General features: G+C 37.8%; 1 protein-coding gene across 4 annotated transcripts in view; it reads right to left on the bottom strand.

The window, feature by feature from the left end:
* Positions 1-18,333, bottom strand: part of DLC1 (DLC1 Rho GTPase activating protein) — a 515,132-nt gene that overhangs the window by 290,040 nt on the left and 206,759 nt on the right. For all 4 annotated transcript variants that reach the window (XR_015156335.1, XM_086380730.1, XM_086380729.1 and 1 more), the window contains exon 4: positions 14,416-14,556. Coding sequence is in view for 3 of the 4 variants with exons in the window: in XM_086380730.1 (XP_086236856.1) it covers positions 14,416-14,556 (141 nt within the window). In the remaining variant the exon portion in view is untranslated. The remainder of the gene's footprint in view (positions 1-14,415; positions 14,557-18,333) is intronic.

Below are 18,333 nucleotides of genomic sequence, written 5' to 3'. Positions count from 1 at the left end.
AAACACACTGACTGAAACCGCCCACCCTGGCCAGGCGCCATAGTAACCATTTGCATGCGTTGTTTTAAAACAGGAGGTCCTGGTAAGGAACACAGAACTAATAAGCCTCCACCAACCAGAAGAGTTTGGGAAAGGTCAAAAGGAGACACCACATGTCCAACCACCTCCCAGAATCCTTCTCTCTGGCATCCATCTTGGCTGAACAAGGTGTGCACCCCCAGGAAGGACTCTGAGTCAGAATGATTGGCTGAAGACAATCCGGAAACTAATCCCATCACCATAAAACCCGAGACTGCAAGCCATGTGGCAGAACTGTTCTCCTGGGTTCCCTGACCCTACTGCTCTCCACCCAGGCGTACTTTCCCAATAAAATCTCTTGCTTTGTCAGCACATGTGTCTCCTCAGACAATTCATTTCCGAGTGTTAGACAAGAGCCCAGTTTCGGCCCTGGAAAGGTTCCCCCTTCCTGCAACAATACTGTGTATTATATACATATTGTTAACTTAAAAATATCAGGAATTATTGATATCTACGATTCTTATTAGAGTGGCTTGTGGATTCTCTTCTAATTTCTCCTAATTACTTTTGAGAGCACAAACACTGGAAAGATTTAAATTGTATTCTAGCTACTGCTCTAAGAAAAATTATCAAAAAGAAGAAAGATGTTCCCATGTAGTCTTCGTGTGTCTTCTGGGTGAAGAGATGGTTTCGCTGTGAGGAACTAACTAATCCCATTCATTCTTATGCTGTCTGTGCAGTGGCTCCTATCTTCTCTTACAGAGAATATGAAGAGGATTTTTACACCACCCTGTAAACTCCATTCAATAATGCATGCGATCACTTCCCTGTTTCCTTTTAATAAGGCAGAGGACAATGAGGTGCTGTCCCAGCTGGGAGCATTAGTAAGGATGTGACTTTCCCCATGGCTCAGGGGTAAAGACCTGCCTGCAATGCCAGAGACATGGGCAAGAGATGTGTGTTTGATCCCTAGGTTGGGAAGATTCCCTGGAGAGAGAAAATGGCAACCCACTCCAGTATTCTTGCTTGGGGAGTCCTATGGACAGAGGTGCATGGCGGGCTGCAGTCCATAGGGTTGCACAGAATTAGACAGGACTGAAGTGACTTAACATGCATGACCGAGTATTGTTGCCTGAGAAATCCCAGGCAAGGGTTGCAAAATAGGGTTGCAAGAGTCGGACATGACTGGATGACTAAACAATAACCAGTATTCCTACTGCCTCTAGGTCTTCCTTACAGGCAGCCTTCCCTGGGACCTGGCACTGAGAGAGCTTGGGGACCCTCCCAGTCACACCCTCGTCTGAAGCCCAGAACCCTTTCCTTCCCCTTCTCCCTGACCATGACCACCCTACTCATCAGGCAATTTTTGAACATGAGAAAGACAAAATCATTAGAATAGAAAGTGTGATTTGGGGATAACAGAGTTAGAAATGTTAAGAAATAAGGCAGGTAAGTGTGTGGGAGACAGGAGGCATGCTTTGTTTCATGGATTCATATAACTAGCACGGGGAGGGTGGAAATCTAGAGTTGTCAGGACACTTCATCTTCCTTGAGAATTCTATCTCATGATATCATTCCAAAGCTCTGACAAAGTAACTGCCTGCTTTTACCTGCTGAAGTCTTCCATGTGACGAGAAGTAAGACAAGACTGGTCTTTTCAGCCAATATTTAATCCTACTTCTTGTCATGTGACTCAAGTCAGTGGGTCTCACTGTGTCAAGATTCTCCACCTGTTAAATATTGATTGCTGTGGCTGATTTCATGGCTATTCAGGGTGGATTATATGTGTCAGAAGATTATAAATAACATGGGAGAAAAAAGTGAAAATCTGGTAGAAACCATCCGTGACAAAAAAAAAAAGTAGCTAATGAGTCTTTCAGTTGTTCTAAACTCTTGCACTGTGACTTTTCAGCTTTTGGTCTTGGTAGATGAAGATGTTTTTGGTGGATAAGTTGGTTATCTAGTGTGGTACAGTGAAGATTTTTAGGGCTTGGCTCAAAAGAACCCACTAAATTGCATGCTTTTCATTTTCAGTGCCTATGATAGAGATATTGGTACATGTAAGAACTCCACTTTTTGTTCAAGGAAGCAATGAGAAGGAATAAAAACTAGTAGAAGTAGGAAGTAATCATATGTGTATCAAATCTAGCCCTTTATATTACATATCACTTAATGAATCATTCTAAAAGAAGTTAAAAATACGAACAATTCTATGACAAGAAGGCATGTCTGTCACAAGAATTCTCTGTTGTGAAGAGGACATTTATTAATGGTGTTTATAAAACACTATAAAATAATTATCAAGGGAACCACTAAAAATTTGTAGAAAGGAAATACAAAATATATATCAAAATTGCTCAGTTAAGCCATAGATCCTTACAGAAATACAACAAATATTCCCTCAAGATACTTGGTCTTATCTGTACTTTCGGCATTTATTGTGCAACATACACTTCTGGATAGCACTGCAAGTCCTCAAATATCCTCGGTGAATTCTTAAAGTTCCTGAAAAGTCACTTAAAGTTCTCTGGTTTTAGAGCGTTGGAAGTACAAATCTTAAATAAGTGACTCCTAATGATAAAAGGTGAATTTACATAACTAAATTGCCTCATAGTGTGGGTCTCCTATTTTGTGTATGAAGTGATACAAAATTTGACCAGAAGATGGCAGCATTCTGAAAGGAAAAAAGAAAACAAGAAAGCAAACAGGAAAACAAAAGGCAAGATATAGCAATCATCATGCAGTTCAAGGGTTTAAGAATGACTATTTCAATGTGTTAACTTTTTGTATAATTTATTTGTTTCAAGGTATAATATCTCCTAATCCCAAGAATAGTAACTTGAGTACTCATAAGAGCCTGCTGCTGCTGCTGCTAAGTCGCTTCAGTCGTGTCCGACTCTGTGCGACCCCATAGATGGCAGCCCACCGGGCTCCCCTGTCCCTGGGATTCTCCAGGCAAGAACACTGGAGTGGGTTGCCATTTCCTTCTCCAATGCACGAAAGTGAAAAGTGAAAGTGAAGTCGCTCAGTCATGTCCGACTCTAGCGACCCCATGGACTGAAGCCTACCAGGCTCCTCCGTCCATGGAATTTTCCAGGCAAGAGTACTGGAGTGGGGTGCCATTGCCTTCTCCGCGTAAGAGCCTACCTGTACTATTTTCTCATTAAAGAAGAAAGTCCTTTCAAAGATCCAATAATTATATCTAGATCGAATTTTAAGTCAGTAGTGTATTCATTTGCTCTTGGAGTAAAAATAATATTCTAAAATAATATATATGGTACTCAAATTTATGTCCCAGAAAGATATTAACTGCATTAGAATTTTCTCTAAAATATCTGTTTGGAGTGGAGGAAAGTTCTTGTGTACTACAAAATGCATTATATAGAAACATAATTTAAAAAACATGAAAATATTCTTCCATAGAGAATTATATATCTCTTTATATATCTATATATAATTTTATTTACAAATCTTTAAAAAAGAAAAAGTCCTACATCAGCCTGAAAGAGTAACAGAATTTTCCTATGTGCTTAACTTAACTAACAGCTTGAACTGAACTGAACTGAAAAGATACACAGGGGAGCATATACTCCATGTCCTTTTAATGTCTCTTCCAATTTGTACAGCAAATAGAATTATGGATCATCCGCAATGACAGTATTCTTCAAACCAGTTAATGAGTAATGTTGTTTATTCTGTGTAACTCAGAAATACACTAGGATAATTGTGGAAAATAATAAATATACGATGGTAACTAATAAAAAATAGAAATGATTTAAATTTTATGTCTTTTGCTTTTAAATGGAATCATATAGTTTTTGCCATAAAATTAATTTCTGGCTTGATAGTAATATTATTAATTAAAGTTTTCAGGTATTTGGTAAGAAAAAAATTACATTTAGTATCCTATTGCTTCAAACACTTAAGAAATAGTCCTTCAGCATGAGTCTGAATATAAGCAGGTATCCTTGGGGTCAATTCCTGCCACCCAGGCAGTTTGTAAGTCAGAATATATCCATTTACTCCATTAAGTTGTGCTGTGCTATGCTTAGTCACTCAGTTGTGTCCGACTCTTTGTGACCCCATGGACTGTAGCCTGCCAGGCTGCTCTGTCCACAGGATTCTCCAGGCAAGAATACTGGAGTGAGCTGCCATGCCCTCCGCAAGGGGATCTTTCCAATGCATGGATTGAACCCAGGTCTCCTGCACTGCAGGCAGATTCTTTACCAGCTGAGCTACCAGGTAAGTCCCTCCACTAAGTTAGACTGACCTAATTCCCTCCATCCATGCTTGATCTGACCATTTGAGACCCAGTAAGTGTACTTATTGCTGAAACCCATCCTTCTTTATGCCAAGAAGCTACTTGCGCTTCTAGAGTTCAGCCACAAACTATATGTCCAGTAGCTCTGCTAGGCAGGGTTCATCCCTTGTCACTGCATTAGACCTCGTTGCCATAACAATTCCCAAGAAATGGACTCATGCAGAAGGATGTTTCTTCAGTACTTGTTGGAGCTGAAGAAGAAATCAAGCCCTCCAACAGACAAAAAAAATTATGCTATGTAGACCCCCAAAGTAGAAAAAAGTAAAAGTCTAGGCAAACAGCTAAACACTTACATTTTACCTCTCTGCAAGAATACAGTTATTTATTTTAAACCTTTGGCATCATTCATTTTTAAAATTGTGTTCAAATTTGTTAATCTACAGCTCAACTGGTATCACTGACTCAACGGACATCTGTTTGAGCAAACTCCGGGAGATAGTGAAGGACAAGGAGGCCCGGTGTGCTGCAGTCCATGGGGTTGTAAAGAGTTGGATACAATTTAGTGACTGAACAACAAACAACAACAACAGCTCAATTGTCTGTCAACAGACAAACCATGTTGGAGTATTTTAATGTGCCATCTGATCAGTATGTTTTCTGACTTGATGTTTTTAAGGAAAACCTATTTTTTAAATATTTTACCCTCCTTTAGGGGCTATGAGTTCTGCCTTTAGCTGGGCCAATCAAGGAACTGAAAAGCGGTATTCACCCCATTTGGGTGTGTGCCTACCGGTCTTTAGTCTTATCTGAATACAGTTTCAGAGAACAACAAAAAAGTACCACCATAACCTTGAATCTGTGGTTTTATCTTGCTCGGTGTTCTTACCTTTCAGACAGCAGTAGAGAAGAAATGTGCTGCCCTGGCAGCCATCATCACAGCTCATCAGACACAGATCTGTGTGATAAGATGTTAAAACTGAAGTTCTGACTTAAACCCTAAGGTGAAAGATTCAATATCAAAGTGAGTTGTGATACAGGGAAAAAAAAATGTAGATCTTATAAAAAGATTTGGAGGAGAATGCATTAGAGAACTCTCAATCTCCCGTAATCCCCAAAGGATCTAATAGGATGAAGAATCAGAACATTTGGGGAAAAGTGATTTTGGAGAGGGATTTGGGTTCTGTGAGTCCTCTTCCACATTTTTCCCTACAAGGAAAGGTTAGTAGGGAGCCTGTTCTCATTTCAAGGCTGGTTAGAGGAACCTCAATGGGACCCTTCAGACATGGAGAGGGCGATGTGTCAAGTACAACATGAGGTCCCCAGGAGCCTAACCCAGCCTATTCTATCCCACCACATAGCACAAGTCCATAGTGAGTTCTTATGGGGTTTTTTTGGGGAAAAAAAGAATTAAGATTTGTAACGTTAATGTTTACAACATTAATAGAATTCAAGTTCAGCTACATTATAAATTAGAAAGGCTTTTGTTTAACAAAATGTAGAATAATTTCATAAGACATGAATACATCATTTAGATATATTACACATGGCTAGTAAATTTTTTTACATTCTGATTAAGATGTTCAAATATCTAATAAATATTTTAAAAGTTCAATATTAGGAGAAATAGAAAATTACTCTTTAATAAATATGTGAGCCCTTTTTTAGTCTATGTAACTACATAAGAGAATATTAGAATGCAGACAAAAATATATGTAGAACTATTCTTTATAGTGTTATATAATATTGTATTTAATACAGAAAAAAACTACAAATGTGCTATCAGTAGGGAAATGATTGCACAATTTTGATATATTCACAAAATTCAAAACGTAAAATTTAAATTTGCTTAGGAAACACATTTACATAGAAATTCTACTAGTTCTGAGTTCTAAATGTTTTTATCTCATAACAGTTATTTAAAATTCTGACTTAACTCCCCAATAGACAGTTTTTTAAAAAGTAAAACTATCTACCTACAGTTCAGTGTCTGAAATAGAGAATTTAATGATCTGAACCAGCAGAATTCCAGACCCAGGCTAAGGTGAGTTGCTCTGATCCAGGGCCTGCTCTCTCCTGCCTTTTTGTTTTTGATTGGCACCCAGAGCTCAGGACTCAGTGATGATGAAACTTTGTGACTGAAAGTGTTGCCCGAGCAGCAGAGAAGTTCTGGGTTAAAGTTCAGCTTTACCAGGATGCTCTTGGATATAAAGTAGACAGATATCAGAGGCTATCTGGACCCAAAAAAAAATTCTCCAACATTTTGGAAGGCTTATATATAAGACGGATGAAAGTAAGTCTGGCTGAGACAGATGGAGGAAGGCAGTTTCAGGGGTGCCCAGAGCGCCGTCTGAATAGCACTGATTTATTATTATTATTTCTTTGTTTGTATGATTCTCTGCATTTCACAGTATGACTAGTTTGGTAATGCCCATTTGGTATCATAGTGTTTATATAAAGGTAGTGCCTTCAAAACGAGTCAACAGACCACAGCAAAATAAAATGGACAAAGCAATCTACGGTAAAAAGGAAGTAACTGGAGTTGTTTTCATGAGCTGCTGCTGCTGCTGAGTCACTTCAATCCTGTCCGACTGTGTGTGACCCCATGGACTGTTGCCCACTAGGCTCCTCTGTCCATGGGATTCTCCAGGCAAGAATACTGGAGTGGGTTGCCATGCCCTCCTCCAGGGGGTCTTCCCAACTTAGGGATCGAACCCTGTCTCTTACATCTCCTGCACTGGCAGGCGGGTTCTTTACCATTAGTGCCACTTGGGAAGCCCCGTTTTCATGAGTGTCCACTGATTTTCTTTCGAAGGTGTTTAATAATCCAGAAGTTGCCTCCCTTACACCAAGTCGTCACAGTGGAAAGAATAGAGTCACTAAAAAGTAAGAGTGGCAGCAATAAAGTACAGAATATGAACTATTCATTGCATTCAAAAATAAGAAAGTAACATACAAAATGCTCATTAACTAACCAGAGTATCAAGAACACTGGTAGCTTTCAAGTGATTGTGTCTTAGAACCCCATGAAGAATGAACAACTCCCTTATTTTCATATTTTTGTTACATGATTCCAACTGTTTAGATGGGTGATATTCAGAATACGCAAAATGCTCTGTGGCTGTTTTTACTTTTTCATTTAGAAATCTGGTTTGTGGTAGATAGCTCAAAACTATAGTCAAGAAAACCCTCTGTGTAAATTTAGTGTAAAAGCTACTGAATAGTCACATGGAAAATCCAGTTAACCATTTCAACTGACTCTGTTGAAGTGAGCATTGAGGAGGCCATCAAACATCAGGGGCAGCATTAATTATCAATCAAAAATCAAAGTATGGAATTACAAAAAGAATGGAAACACTGAATATGTAATTAGAACTTGGGGACAACTCAGTTTGAAATGAAGAAAGCGCTGTGAAAAAGGCTTACGGGTTATTATTACTGCTCAGTGCTATGAATTATATTCTTGGTTGCTGTGATGTGGCATGCTGTTGGCTTGCCATTTTACATTGCCCAGAAATAACTGGAAGTTGTTATTTCTCTTGGATGAAAATATGAGCTGGATTCGAGAAGTAACATCAGCACATGGAAAAACTAAATTTTTCTTATTGTAATGATGATAACATACAAAAGTACTATTCATATGACCAAATCCTAGGTTGCAGAATTTTTTTTTTTTTTTTTTTACCATTTCTTGTCCTCATTTATATGTTTCATTTTCCCCATCTTTCTTCTAGTTGTAGGAATTCTGCTCCAGATGTCTAATTAACCAGGTTATTATAAATGAAATATGAACAAGACAGAAAAACACATTTTCCAATTAAAAAAAAAAAAACATAACTACTGTGTGCTCAGACTTTAGTATGAAGGATTAGTGTATCTGGATGCAAGTTACACTTATTCTTGGCACAATGAAACTCCTAGATTCAAAGTGAAAAATCTTACGTGAGGAGGTTATTGTGGAGATCAAACAGCCCATCCCAAACAATACTATCAGGAATTAATGTGCATTTGGAATGGAAACAGATGTCAGTAACTTCAAGCACAAGAAATGAGAGAACTGTGAATAATTTTAAGTAGAAAAGTAAATGGTTATGAAAAATGTTTCTATTTTTCAGAGCCAAGCTTAATGAATTAATATTTATTTATAATTTCAAAATCCAGAAATGTGAATGGAATCCTGTGTTAAGAAATATCTCATTGTAATAATCACAGAATGATTTCCTTTTTAGAAAAATGTTTTCCTCAGCTCTCTTGTGGCTCATTTTTCCTTAAAAACGCTATAAAATTTGCCTTATTTTTCTCTCTCATAAACAATGAGGATCTTAGTGAACAAAGAAAAATACTTAAAAAATCCACATACTTTAATGTTATTGCTTAGCTAGGTCAAAATTAAATTGTCACATTCGAAAGCATTACAATCAAAGGCATTTTTCTAAGACCATTACATTTTTCTTCACAAAGTGGTAAAGTTTACTAATTCAAATGTTTTGATGTTTTAGAAGAATTGGACTAAACTCTCTTTACAAATTCTGTGTGGTTATTTTTTCTTTTACTATGCTATTTTCCTTACTTACCATAAATGACATTATGAAACAATATTTAAATTCTAGTAATTTTATGTATTTTCCCTCTAAGAAATCAGTAAAAAGGAGTATTTGCAGTTCCTGTTTGCAAAAAAAAGTTAATGTTTCATCCCTTTGTTTTAAATAATGGACAGCATTAGACAAAACTACTAGCTTTGTTAAAAAATCTGATAATCACTTAAGCAAAAATACAGAATAATATCTTGGGAAAACAAAATAGAGACCTAAAATTTTGCATATGAATCGCGTCTTAAATGATCCTTGAAAAGGATGTGATTTGAACTCCTGAATCTACAGGCTGTTCTTCAGTTTTACTGCCTACCATATATTAATAATATGTCACGTGCATAATGCCTTTAGCTTAATAATTATATGTATGAGAGGTGTGATTACAATTTGTATAAGTGCGGTTTACATTGGAAGCTTTATGGGGAATCTCTGATGGTTTTTCTTTTCTTTCTTGAATAAGTTTTAATTTCCTTAATATGCTATATAATTAGGACAAATGACCACAATAGCAGATTAGACCGTATCATATTGGATGAAAAAAGGAAAAAATAAGATCTTGTTTTTAAATGACTTAAATGTTAATAGCATTCATTAAAAATAACATCAAGTCAAAATTCATATACAAAGTCATCACCCTTCTTTTTACCTCCACTTCAAAACACTTATGCTTTTTCGGGAGGACAGTGCTATTGACAAGTGAATGTAAGACTCCCAGATTACTGTTTGCTTCTATTATGCCAGAGAGGAGAAAAATAGATTTATATAAGTGCCTCACAGTTGTGTTTCAGAGACATATTGAGAGTTTTTTGTTTTTCTTCAAGGATAGGTTACAATGATCACACAGACTTTGAAACTGTTGGTGAAAGCGGCTAAAATATCAGGTTGACTGTGGCACTGGAATTCCTTCTTTTTCAAAGTCACCTAGAAATGACCATGAACTTGCAGTCAGGACATGCTCTTGAAGCTTTATTGCGGTCACCCTCCAGTAGCATTTAGGTAGGACTTACTCTGAACCATTCTTGGGAGGAGTTGGCAGTTCCTGGCTGGGTGGCATTCTATCTACCCTCAGCTTCCACCTCCTCCATGAGCTGTGTCTCCACCCTTATCTATCTCATTGCTACTTTGGTGAAAGTCACTCAGTTGTGTCCGACTCTTTGTGACCCCATGGACTATATAAAGCCCATGGAATTCTCCAGACCAGAATGAGTGGGTAGCCTTTCCCTTCTCCAGGGGATCTTCCCAACCCGGGGTGGAACCCAGGTCTCCCGCATTGCGGGCAGGTCTCCTGCATTGCGGGCTACTTTGGTAGTAATGATGAAAAGATTAGGGATGTATTTGGTCTGTGAAAGTAGAGCTATTGTTGCCACACTGAGCTGGAAAAAGATATATCTGTCTATTTTCACCCTGCGGCAATTATAGTAATGAAGGTTAATAATTCCTGCTGTTTTTGATGTCTTCAAAGGAAGGTTATTTTGTGATTCCAGTGTTCAATATACTCTAATATGAAAGCCAATATCCTCCAACATTCCTTTTGATAGTTGAAGATACACTCAAAGCTGTCTAGCTGGGGTTCCCAAATGCCCCAGATGATTGAGGTTCTCAGTTCTGTGGTTGTTGGAATTCTATCACATGGCAACGACGGGGGTTGTTTTTCTATGAAGCTAATATTATTGTATAGCGCAGAACACCCTCCTTGTTCCAGCAGTACTTATTTTACAAATAAAATCTGTGCTTTTTCTTATCTCAGGCTTGGCCTCTTTCTTCATGTATTCAGAATATATAAAAAACTTTTACAATTCAGTAATAGAGAAAAAACCTAGTCTTTAAAAAGGCAAAAGGCTTGCATAGACATTTCTCTAAAGAAGGTATACACATGCCCAAGAAGCGCATGGTGAATTGTTTGGTACACTGTCTCAATGTTAAAAAAAAGAAGAATCGAACAGAAATTTTAGTACTGAAAAAAAAAGAGCTCAGTGTGGATTAAACAGCAGGTTAGACAAAGCTGACTAAAGAATTAATGAATTGAAAGATAGGTTAATCGTGATTAACAGCGATTTAATGACCACCTATACTGATTAGTAGCTTTAAGTAAAACAACCACCACAACAATATTTCTGGGGTTTTGGTGCCCAGCTTTAAAATCTTTCATATAAAAACCCTATACTATTTCATGCACGAACAACTCAAGCAACCGATTATCCTGGTCACAGGATGTCAGAACACTGTTCTGCAGTGGATGAAAGCACTATATGAAGATGGTATGACTACACACGGGTTGTTTGCCTAAGTGTCTAGTGTGAGAGGCATTACAAGACTGCCTCAGAGGATCAAAACAAAGAAGTTAAGTAAGAAATGGATGAGATTCTTTTCTCTGATCATTGTTGCATCTGGGACCACCTCAGTGCCTGTTTCAGTTGGGTGTTCCCTCTTTTTACTGTAAATCGCATTTTATACCTATTTGTGAGTCACGTACTTTTTAGTTACTTGTTGTGCATTGTGTGTAAAGTAGGGACTGAAATAAACATTTACACCTGGTAAAAACAAAAAAGAGAGATGGATGAGATTTTTGAAATAAAGCACCAGACCTTGTTTTTAATAATGTGTTTTTTGGTAGTAGATATCTTACCTTCTAGCTTTTTACTTTTTGTGTGTCAAATACATCTCAGAAATCTACTTGAATGCTCAGTTTTCAGCTTGATATATACATGGTATTTATGAAAAATCTGAAGATTACTCATTGGTCCCCTTCTAATAATAAATATAAAAGTAGAAATCTTATTGAAACATTGGCACTTAGAAATCCAGAGACCTTACACACAAAAGGAAAGCCAAATATTTGTGGTAGTTAGTCACCATTATAAATAGATTCATAACAGCAAATCAAATGTAACATTAAATCATTCTGAAATGAAAGTAAGCATTCTGTAAAAATATGAGAGAAGTACACAGAACAGAAATTTAGTTAATTTTACGTGGATATTTGAAGTAGGTGTTCTTTGAATTTAATGTTTCTACTTAATATTAAAGTTGAAATTTTAGTTCACAGTGAAAACAACTACTCTGTAGGATTCTACAGTTCTTTCCATTTTTCACAAAGTAGCCAGTCTGTCATTATTCCCTAAGCTCCAAATTGAGGGGAAGTATGTATTTAATACCTCATAAAATAGGTAAAATTCTTCATTCTAATATTTTAACCTAGGGATAACTGAAAACATAAAACTGATCCATTGCAAAAGACTTCTTATCTAACTTTACTAAAAAGGAATACTCAAAATAATAGTAACACCAAAACCAGCAAAAAATAAACACATGTGCACATTAAAGTGGCCCTTATGCTAACACAAAAGCTTGTTTTTCAAGGTACTTTTTTAATTGTTCTTTTTCTTTAAGGAATTTCCTAAAAGTCAGTTGCCTTCGACAGTAGAGTGTTTCTCTCCCACTCTGGGTACCTCTCATGGCCAGCTGGAGAATTTGACTAAAGTCCTAGGAAAACCGATGGCTTTATGTTTCTTATTCTGAAAGCTTACTGAAGATGGTTACCATAAAAACACGTACACATCTCAATAGAAACATAATGGCCACATCTATAAACACCGGAGTACTGAAGAAAGACTAAGGAACTGTATACAGAGTGGCAGCAATTTTTACAAATTATAAGGTGACCACACACTAAAAAATTTACATTTCAAGGGAGAAATAGCAGATACCAACAGTGATTATTCTAAAGTAAAAGATGAACACAGAATAAATGTTATAGTAAAAAGAACACTCTAAAGGTCATTAAAAGGTGCTTTAAAAACTGATGTAAGCATAAATACCATAAAAAAGGAATTCACCTCCTTTTCTATTTCTTTCTCATATATCAGCCCCACACCTGTTTCCAGTGTTCAGAAAGCCAATGCTCCAACGTTTCCCAAATCTTCAAGCTAAAACTCTCAAGAGGTGTTGATCTTTTTCCTTAATAAGAATGTGGTAAAATCAGATTGTTTGGCTTCTATTTGAATTCTGCATTTCAACTTTCTCTGTTCATTGTGGAAAGGAGAGACCCATGTCACTGCAGTCTGCCCAGTGGCATGCATATTGGACCCTATTTTTTCAATGAACCATAAAATAGCACTGGGTAGTATGTCATTGGTTCTTCCCATTTCCAATAAATACAAGCACTAACGTGTAGCATGTCATTGCATTTCACTGCTTACATGCCTTCCTCTTTTGCTAGACTGTGCGATAGTTAAAGACAGAGAATATATTTTCATTGCTCTCTAAGTCTGTTTCATCTAGCATAACACATGGCACATCATAGGTGTTCAATATTTATTCCATCAAAAGTAATCTAGACATTCTTGCAACGGAACATATCTACTATGTTTTAAATTCAAGTATTCTCTTTTGAGTTTTATTTCGGATTTGCCTTTTATTTTAAAGGCAGGCAAAAAGAGCAATCCAAACTCATTTCTCTGTGTTAAGCTAACATGGACATTTAAAAAAAAATAATACGACACTATGATTTTCACTAAACTAGGAAAGGTTATTTTGGAGCACTGGGACTTTAGATATTTGAAGTAGTAATTACTTCCTCCATAAATGTTACCTTTAGAGTCAAATACTGCTTTCCTGTTGCAGTTCAACTTTTTTACTTAAAGGAAAATGTCTTTTATTCACAATTTACCATAGTATACTTCTATATGTGGTGATTCTTCTTTTCATTTGTTTTTGTAGCATTGCAAAGTCCACTAAACATCATAATAATGACAGTAGCTTACACTTTTTCAGTTTTTTTTTCTGTGCCAAGGATTTTACCAAGCACTTGACATACCCACACAAAACTTATCATATGTGTGAAATTATATACCTATCTCTACCCTTTAATCTATCCATCTATCTGTTTATGTACTATCTATCCATCCATCCATTCATCCATTAATTTTCCCATTGGTAAGCCTTGTAGTCCGGAGAAGGCAATGGCACCCCACTCCAGTACTCTTGCCTGGAAAATCCCATGGACGGAGGAGCCTGGTAGGCTGCAGTTCATGGGGTAGCTAAGAGTCGGATACGACTGAGCGACTTCACTTTCACTTTTCACTTTCATGCATTGGAGAAGGAAATAGTAACCCACTCCAGTATTCTTGCCTGGAGAATCCCCAGGACAGGGGAGCCTGGTGGGCTTCCGTCTTTGGGGTCGCACAGAGTCGGACACAACTGAAGTGACATAGCAGCAGCAGCAGCAAGCCTTGTAGTCAAAATAATAATACAGGGAAAATCATGTGAAGGTTTTCATTCTTATTTCTTTAAAGTTCTGAGTATCCAGCAACAAAATTTAATACCATATTTTGCATAATTTTAGAACAACGACCCATTTTAGGAAAGTACCTGTATAATCATCTATAAAACAAAAAAAATAACATTTGTTGGGTTATAGTTAAACATTTCAAGTCACTACAACTAAGAATCCAAGAGTATTTCTTCTAAATTGAATAGATGAGATATCAACTCTTACATGATGATCATCAACACTTCATGCTGAAACTGTTATCCTATATAACTTACCATAGACTTGGGTTTGGTTCCAGAATTGGCCACTGGGGTGGAGGACTGTGGGTCAGTGGACTCAGTGTTAGAAGACAAATTTACTTGTGTCTGATTTATCGAAGTGGTATCTGTTCCACTCTCAGGTCCTGATTCCAGATCCTATTAAAAAATTAATTGATATGGAAGATATATCCACACTCTCTACATGCCTTTCTCCCTGCCTCCCACACATTTTCACCTCCTCCTCCTCCCAACACACACAGACACACCACATAGTTATGACAACCAACACTGGCCTGTCACACATAACCATGCACTATTTTGTATTAATGATCGTACTCTTTAGAGGGTCTCACTTTAGAATGCAAATACTGAAAAGAGGTAATACACTCCTTTAGTAACTTAACAGCCAACTGTGCATTGGAAAGGGCAGTAGTGGTAGCTAGCTGCTGCTGCTGCTAAATCGCTTCAGTCGTGTCTGACTCTGTGCGACCCCATAGACGGCGGCCCACCAGGCTCCCCCGTCCCTGGGATTCTCCAGGCAAAAACACTGGAGTGGGTTGCCATTTCCTTCTCCAATGAATGAAAGGGAAAAGTGAAAGTGAAGTCGCTTTGTCGTGTCCGACTCTTCACAACCCCATGGTCTGCAGCCTACCAGGCTCCTCCGTCCATGGGATTTTCCAGGCAAGAGTACTGGAGTGGGGTGCCATTGCCTTCTCCAGGTAGCTAGCTAGGACACTGCAATAAGTCGGTAGATATTAATATAAGCCCACAGACAACCCTGGCTCATTGTGTGACCCTGAGTAACTCACTTCACATTTCTCATGCAATGGAGTTATGGGTGTCAAATGAAAAGATAGTTTTCATTTCTTCTCACCTCACTCTCTTCTATGTTCCCATTAAATCTCCATGGTGACACCTACCATCATGGCCTGGAATCATTTAGCTCAAGGGTATGTCTATCTAATGAACATTTTTCATTTTAAATGAAAGCTATTTAAGGGCAGAATTACACTTTGTCATATGTAATTCAATTCCCTCATTTGAAAATGAGTATAATAATTGCAGGCACTCATAGAGGCTTATGAAGATTAAGCCAGATAATGCAAATTTTATGCAACAAGCACATATTCAATTTCATTAAATGCTAGGCATTACTGTAAATAATGTTATTATTAATATCATTATGTTTTCTGAGCAACTAGTGCACAATATGTGGATAAGACATGCTGGTTCAATGAACGCAGTTACTCAGTAATCGCTCCAAAGGTTGCGCCTTTAATTTACTAAATGCTATCTGCATGTTATACAGTGGCCTGAGAACACAAGGAAAGGCAAGGATGAGGAGAATGCAAAGGATGGTGGGTGGGCGGGAAGTGAAGGCATACATCACTTTATAATTTTATCCCGAGAAAATTATGATTTAAATACCTTTGTGTCTACTCTTGCTACACCTCAGCTGTACCATGGCCCACATGCTTACATATCATCTGCCCTGTACCCCGACTCTCTGGTCTCATGTTCCACCATTCTCTTGTTTCTGTTTGCTTCTGTTATACTTGCTGTTTGTCAGTCCTTCTAGCACACCAAGGTGGTTCCTATAGCAACTATGCCCTTTCTAATCCCTTGCCCAAGTATTTCCCTTTGCCGGCCCTTGTCACTCAGCTCTCATTTTGAATATCACTTCTTCAGAGAAGCATCCTTTGACATTCCAGGCTCAAATAGTTTCTCCCCTTCAACCTCCATAGCATATTATTCTCTGTTTTACAATCTTATCACCTTGTTTATTTACCTTTTATCAATTTTATCCATTGACCATCTTTACCTATGTATGTATCATCTACCCACCTTTCATTCATTTCTATATCTAATCCTTTTATGTCTCCCTTTATTGGGAATCTATGTATCACCAGAGTAGGGGTTTCACCTGTCTTGTTCACTGATACATTCACCAGGCTTATAGTAGTACCTGGCACTTAGAATATGCTCATAAATATTGTTTTATGAAAGAATAACTAGACTGACAAACATTAATATTTAACCAAGAGCTTCCCTTGTGGCTCAGCTGGTAAAGAATCTGCCTGCAATGTGGGAGACCTGGGTTCAATCCCTGGGTTGGGAAGATCCCCTGGAGAAGGGAAGGCTACCCATTCCAGTATCCTGGCCTAAAGAATTCCATGGACTGTATAGTCCATGGGTTCGCAAAGAGTCAGACACAACTGAGCAATTTGCACTTTCAAGGAGGCACAGCATCTCTACATTAGAAACTATAAGACATTGATGAAAGAAACTGAAGAAGACACAAATGACTGGAAAGCCATCTCATGCTCCTGAATTGGAAAAAATAAAACTGTGAAAAATACCATGCTACCCAAAGTGATGTATAGATTCAGTGCAATCCCTGTCAGAATGCCAATGACATTTTTCATAGAAAAGGAAAAAATAAAGCCTACAATTTGGATGGAACCACAAAACACTGTGGATAGCCAAAGCAATCTTCAAAAATAATAACAAAGTTGGAGGCATCACATTCTCCTATTTCAAATTTTAGTACTATAGTAATCAAAACAGTATGGTACTGGCAGGGAAACAGACACAGAGATCAGTGGAAGAGCACAGAGAGCCTAGAAATAAAAGCAGGCACGTACAGTCAACTGACATTCGGCAGTGCGGTGAAGAATACTCAATGGCGAAAGCAGTCTTTTCAATAAGTGATGTCGGGAAAATCAGATATCCACATGCAAATAAATTAAATCGGACCCCTTCACAAAATTTAACTTCAAGTGAATTAAAGATGTAAATGTAAGATCTGAAACTGTAAAACTCCTATAAGAAAGCATAGAGAAAATGCTTCTTGACATTGGTCTTGGCAACAATTTTCTTGGGTATGACACCAAAAGCACAAGCAATAGAAGCAAAAGTAAACAGATGGGACTGTATCTAACTATAGGGCTTCTGTACAGCAAAGGAAACAACAGAGGGAAGATGTAGCCTATAGGACTAGGAGGAAATATCTCAAACCTAATACTGGATAAGGGGTTAACATACAAAATATATAAGGAACTTATACAACTTACTAGCAAAAAACAAATCTGACTGAAAAATGAGCAGAGTGCCTGAGTAGACATTTTTCCAAAGACATACAAATAGGCAACAGGTACACGAAATGATGCTCAACGTCACTAATTATCAGGGAAATGCAAATTAAAACCACGGTGAGATATTACCTCACACCTGTCAGAATGGGTATCATAAAAAAGACAAGAGATAATGAGCGTTGATGAGAACGTGGAAAAAAAGGGAATTCTAGTACACTGTTGGTGGGAATATAATGAATATAGTTACTATGGAAAACAGTATGGAGGTTCCTCAAAAAGTTAAAAATAGAACTACATATAATCCAGCAATTCCATGTTTGGGTATACATCCAAAGGAAATGAAATCACTGTCTTGAAGACACATCTGCATCCTTCTGTTGTTATATTATTCACAAAAGCCAAGACATGGAAACAACCAAAGTGTCTATTGATGGATAAATGGATACAGAACATGTGAGATATACATATACAAATACACACACATACACACACACAATGGAATATTGTTTATCTACAGAAAAGAAGGAAATTCTGCCTCTTCTGACAACATTGCTGCTGCTGCTGCTAAGTCGCTTCAGTCGTGTCCGACTCTGTGCGACCCCATAGACGGGAGCCCACCAGGCTCCCCCAACCCTGGGATTCTCCAGGCAAGAACACTGGAGTGGGTTGCCATTTCCTTCTCCAATGCATGAAAGTGAAAATTGAAAGTGAAGTCGCTCAGTCATGTCCGACTCTTAGTGACCCCATGGACTGTAGCCTACCAGGCTCCTCCGTCCATGGGATTTTCCAGGCAGGAGTACTGGAGTGGGGTGCCACTGCCTTCTCCTCTGACAACATG

The sequence above is a fragment of the Bos grunniens genome, chromosome 27, assembly GCF_055505025.1.
Source record: "Bos grunniens cultivar Pamir isolate PY7600 chromosome 27, Bosgru_T2T1.0, whole genome shotgun sequence".
In the NCBI taxonomy this organism is placed as follows: Eukaryota; Metazoa; Chordata; class Mammalia; order Artiodactyla; family Bovidae; genus Bos; species Bos grunniens.
Note: the sequence above shows the minus strand (reverse complement) of the source record. Positions and strands in the feature narration are given on the sequence as shown.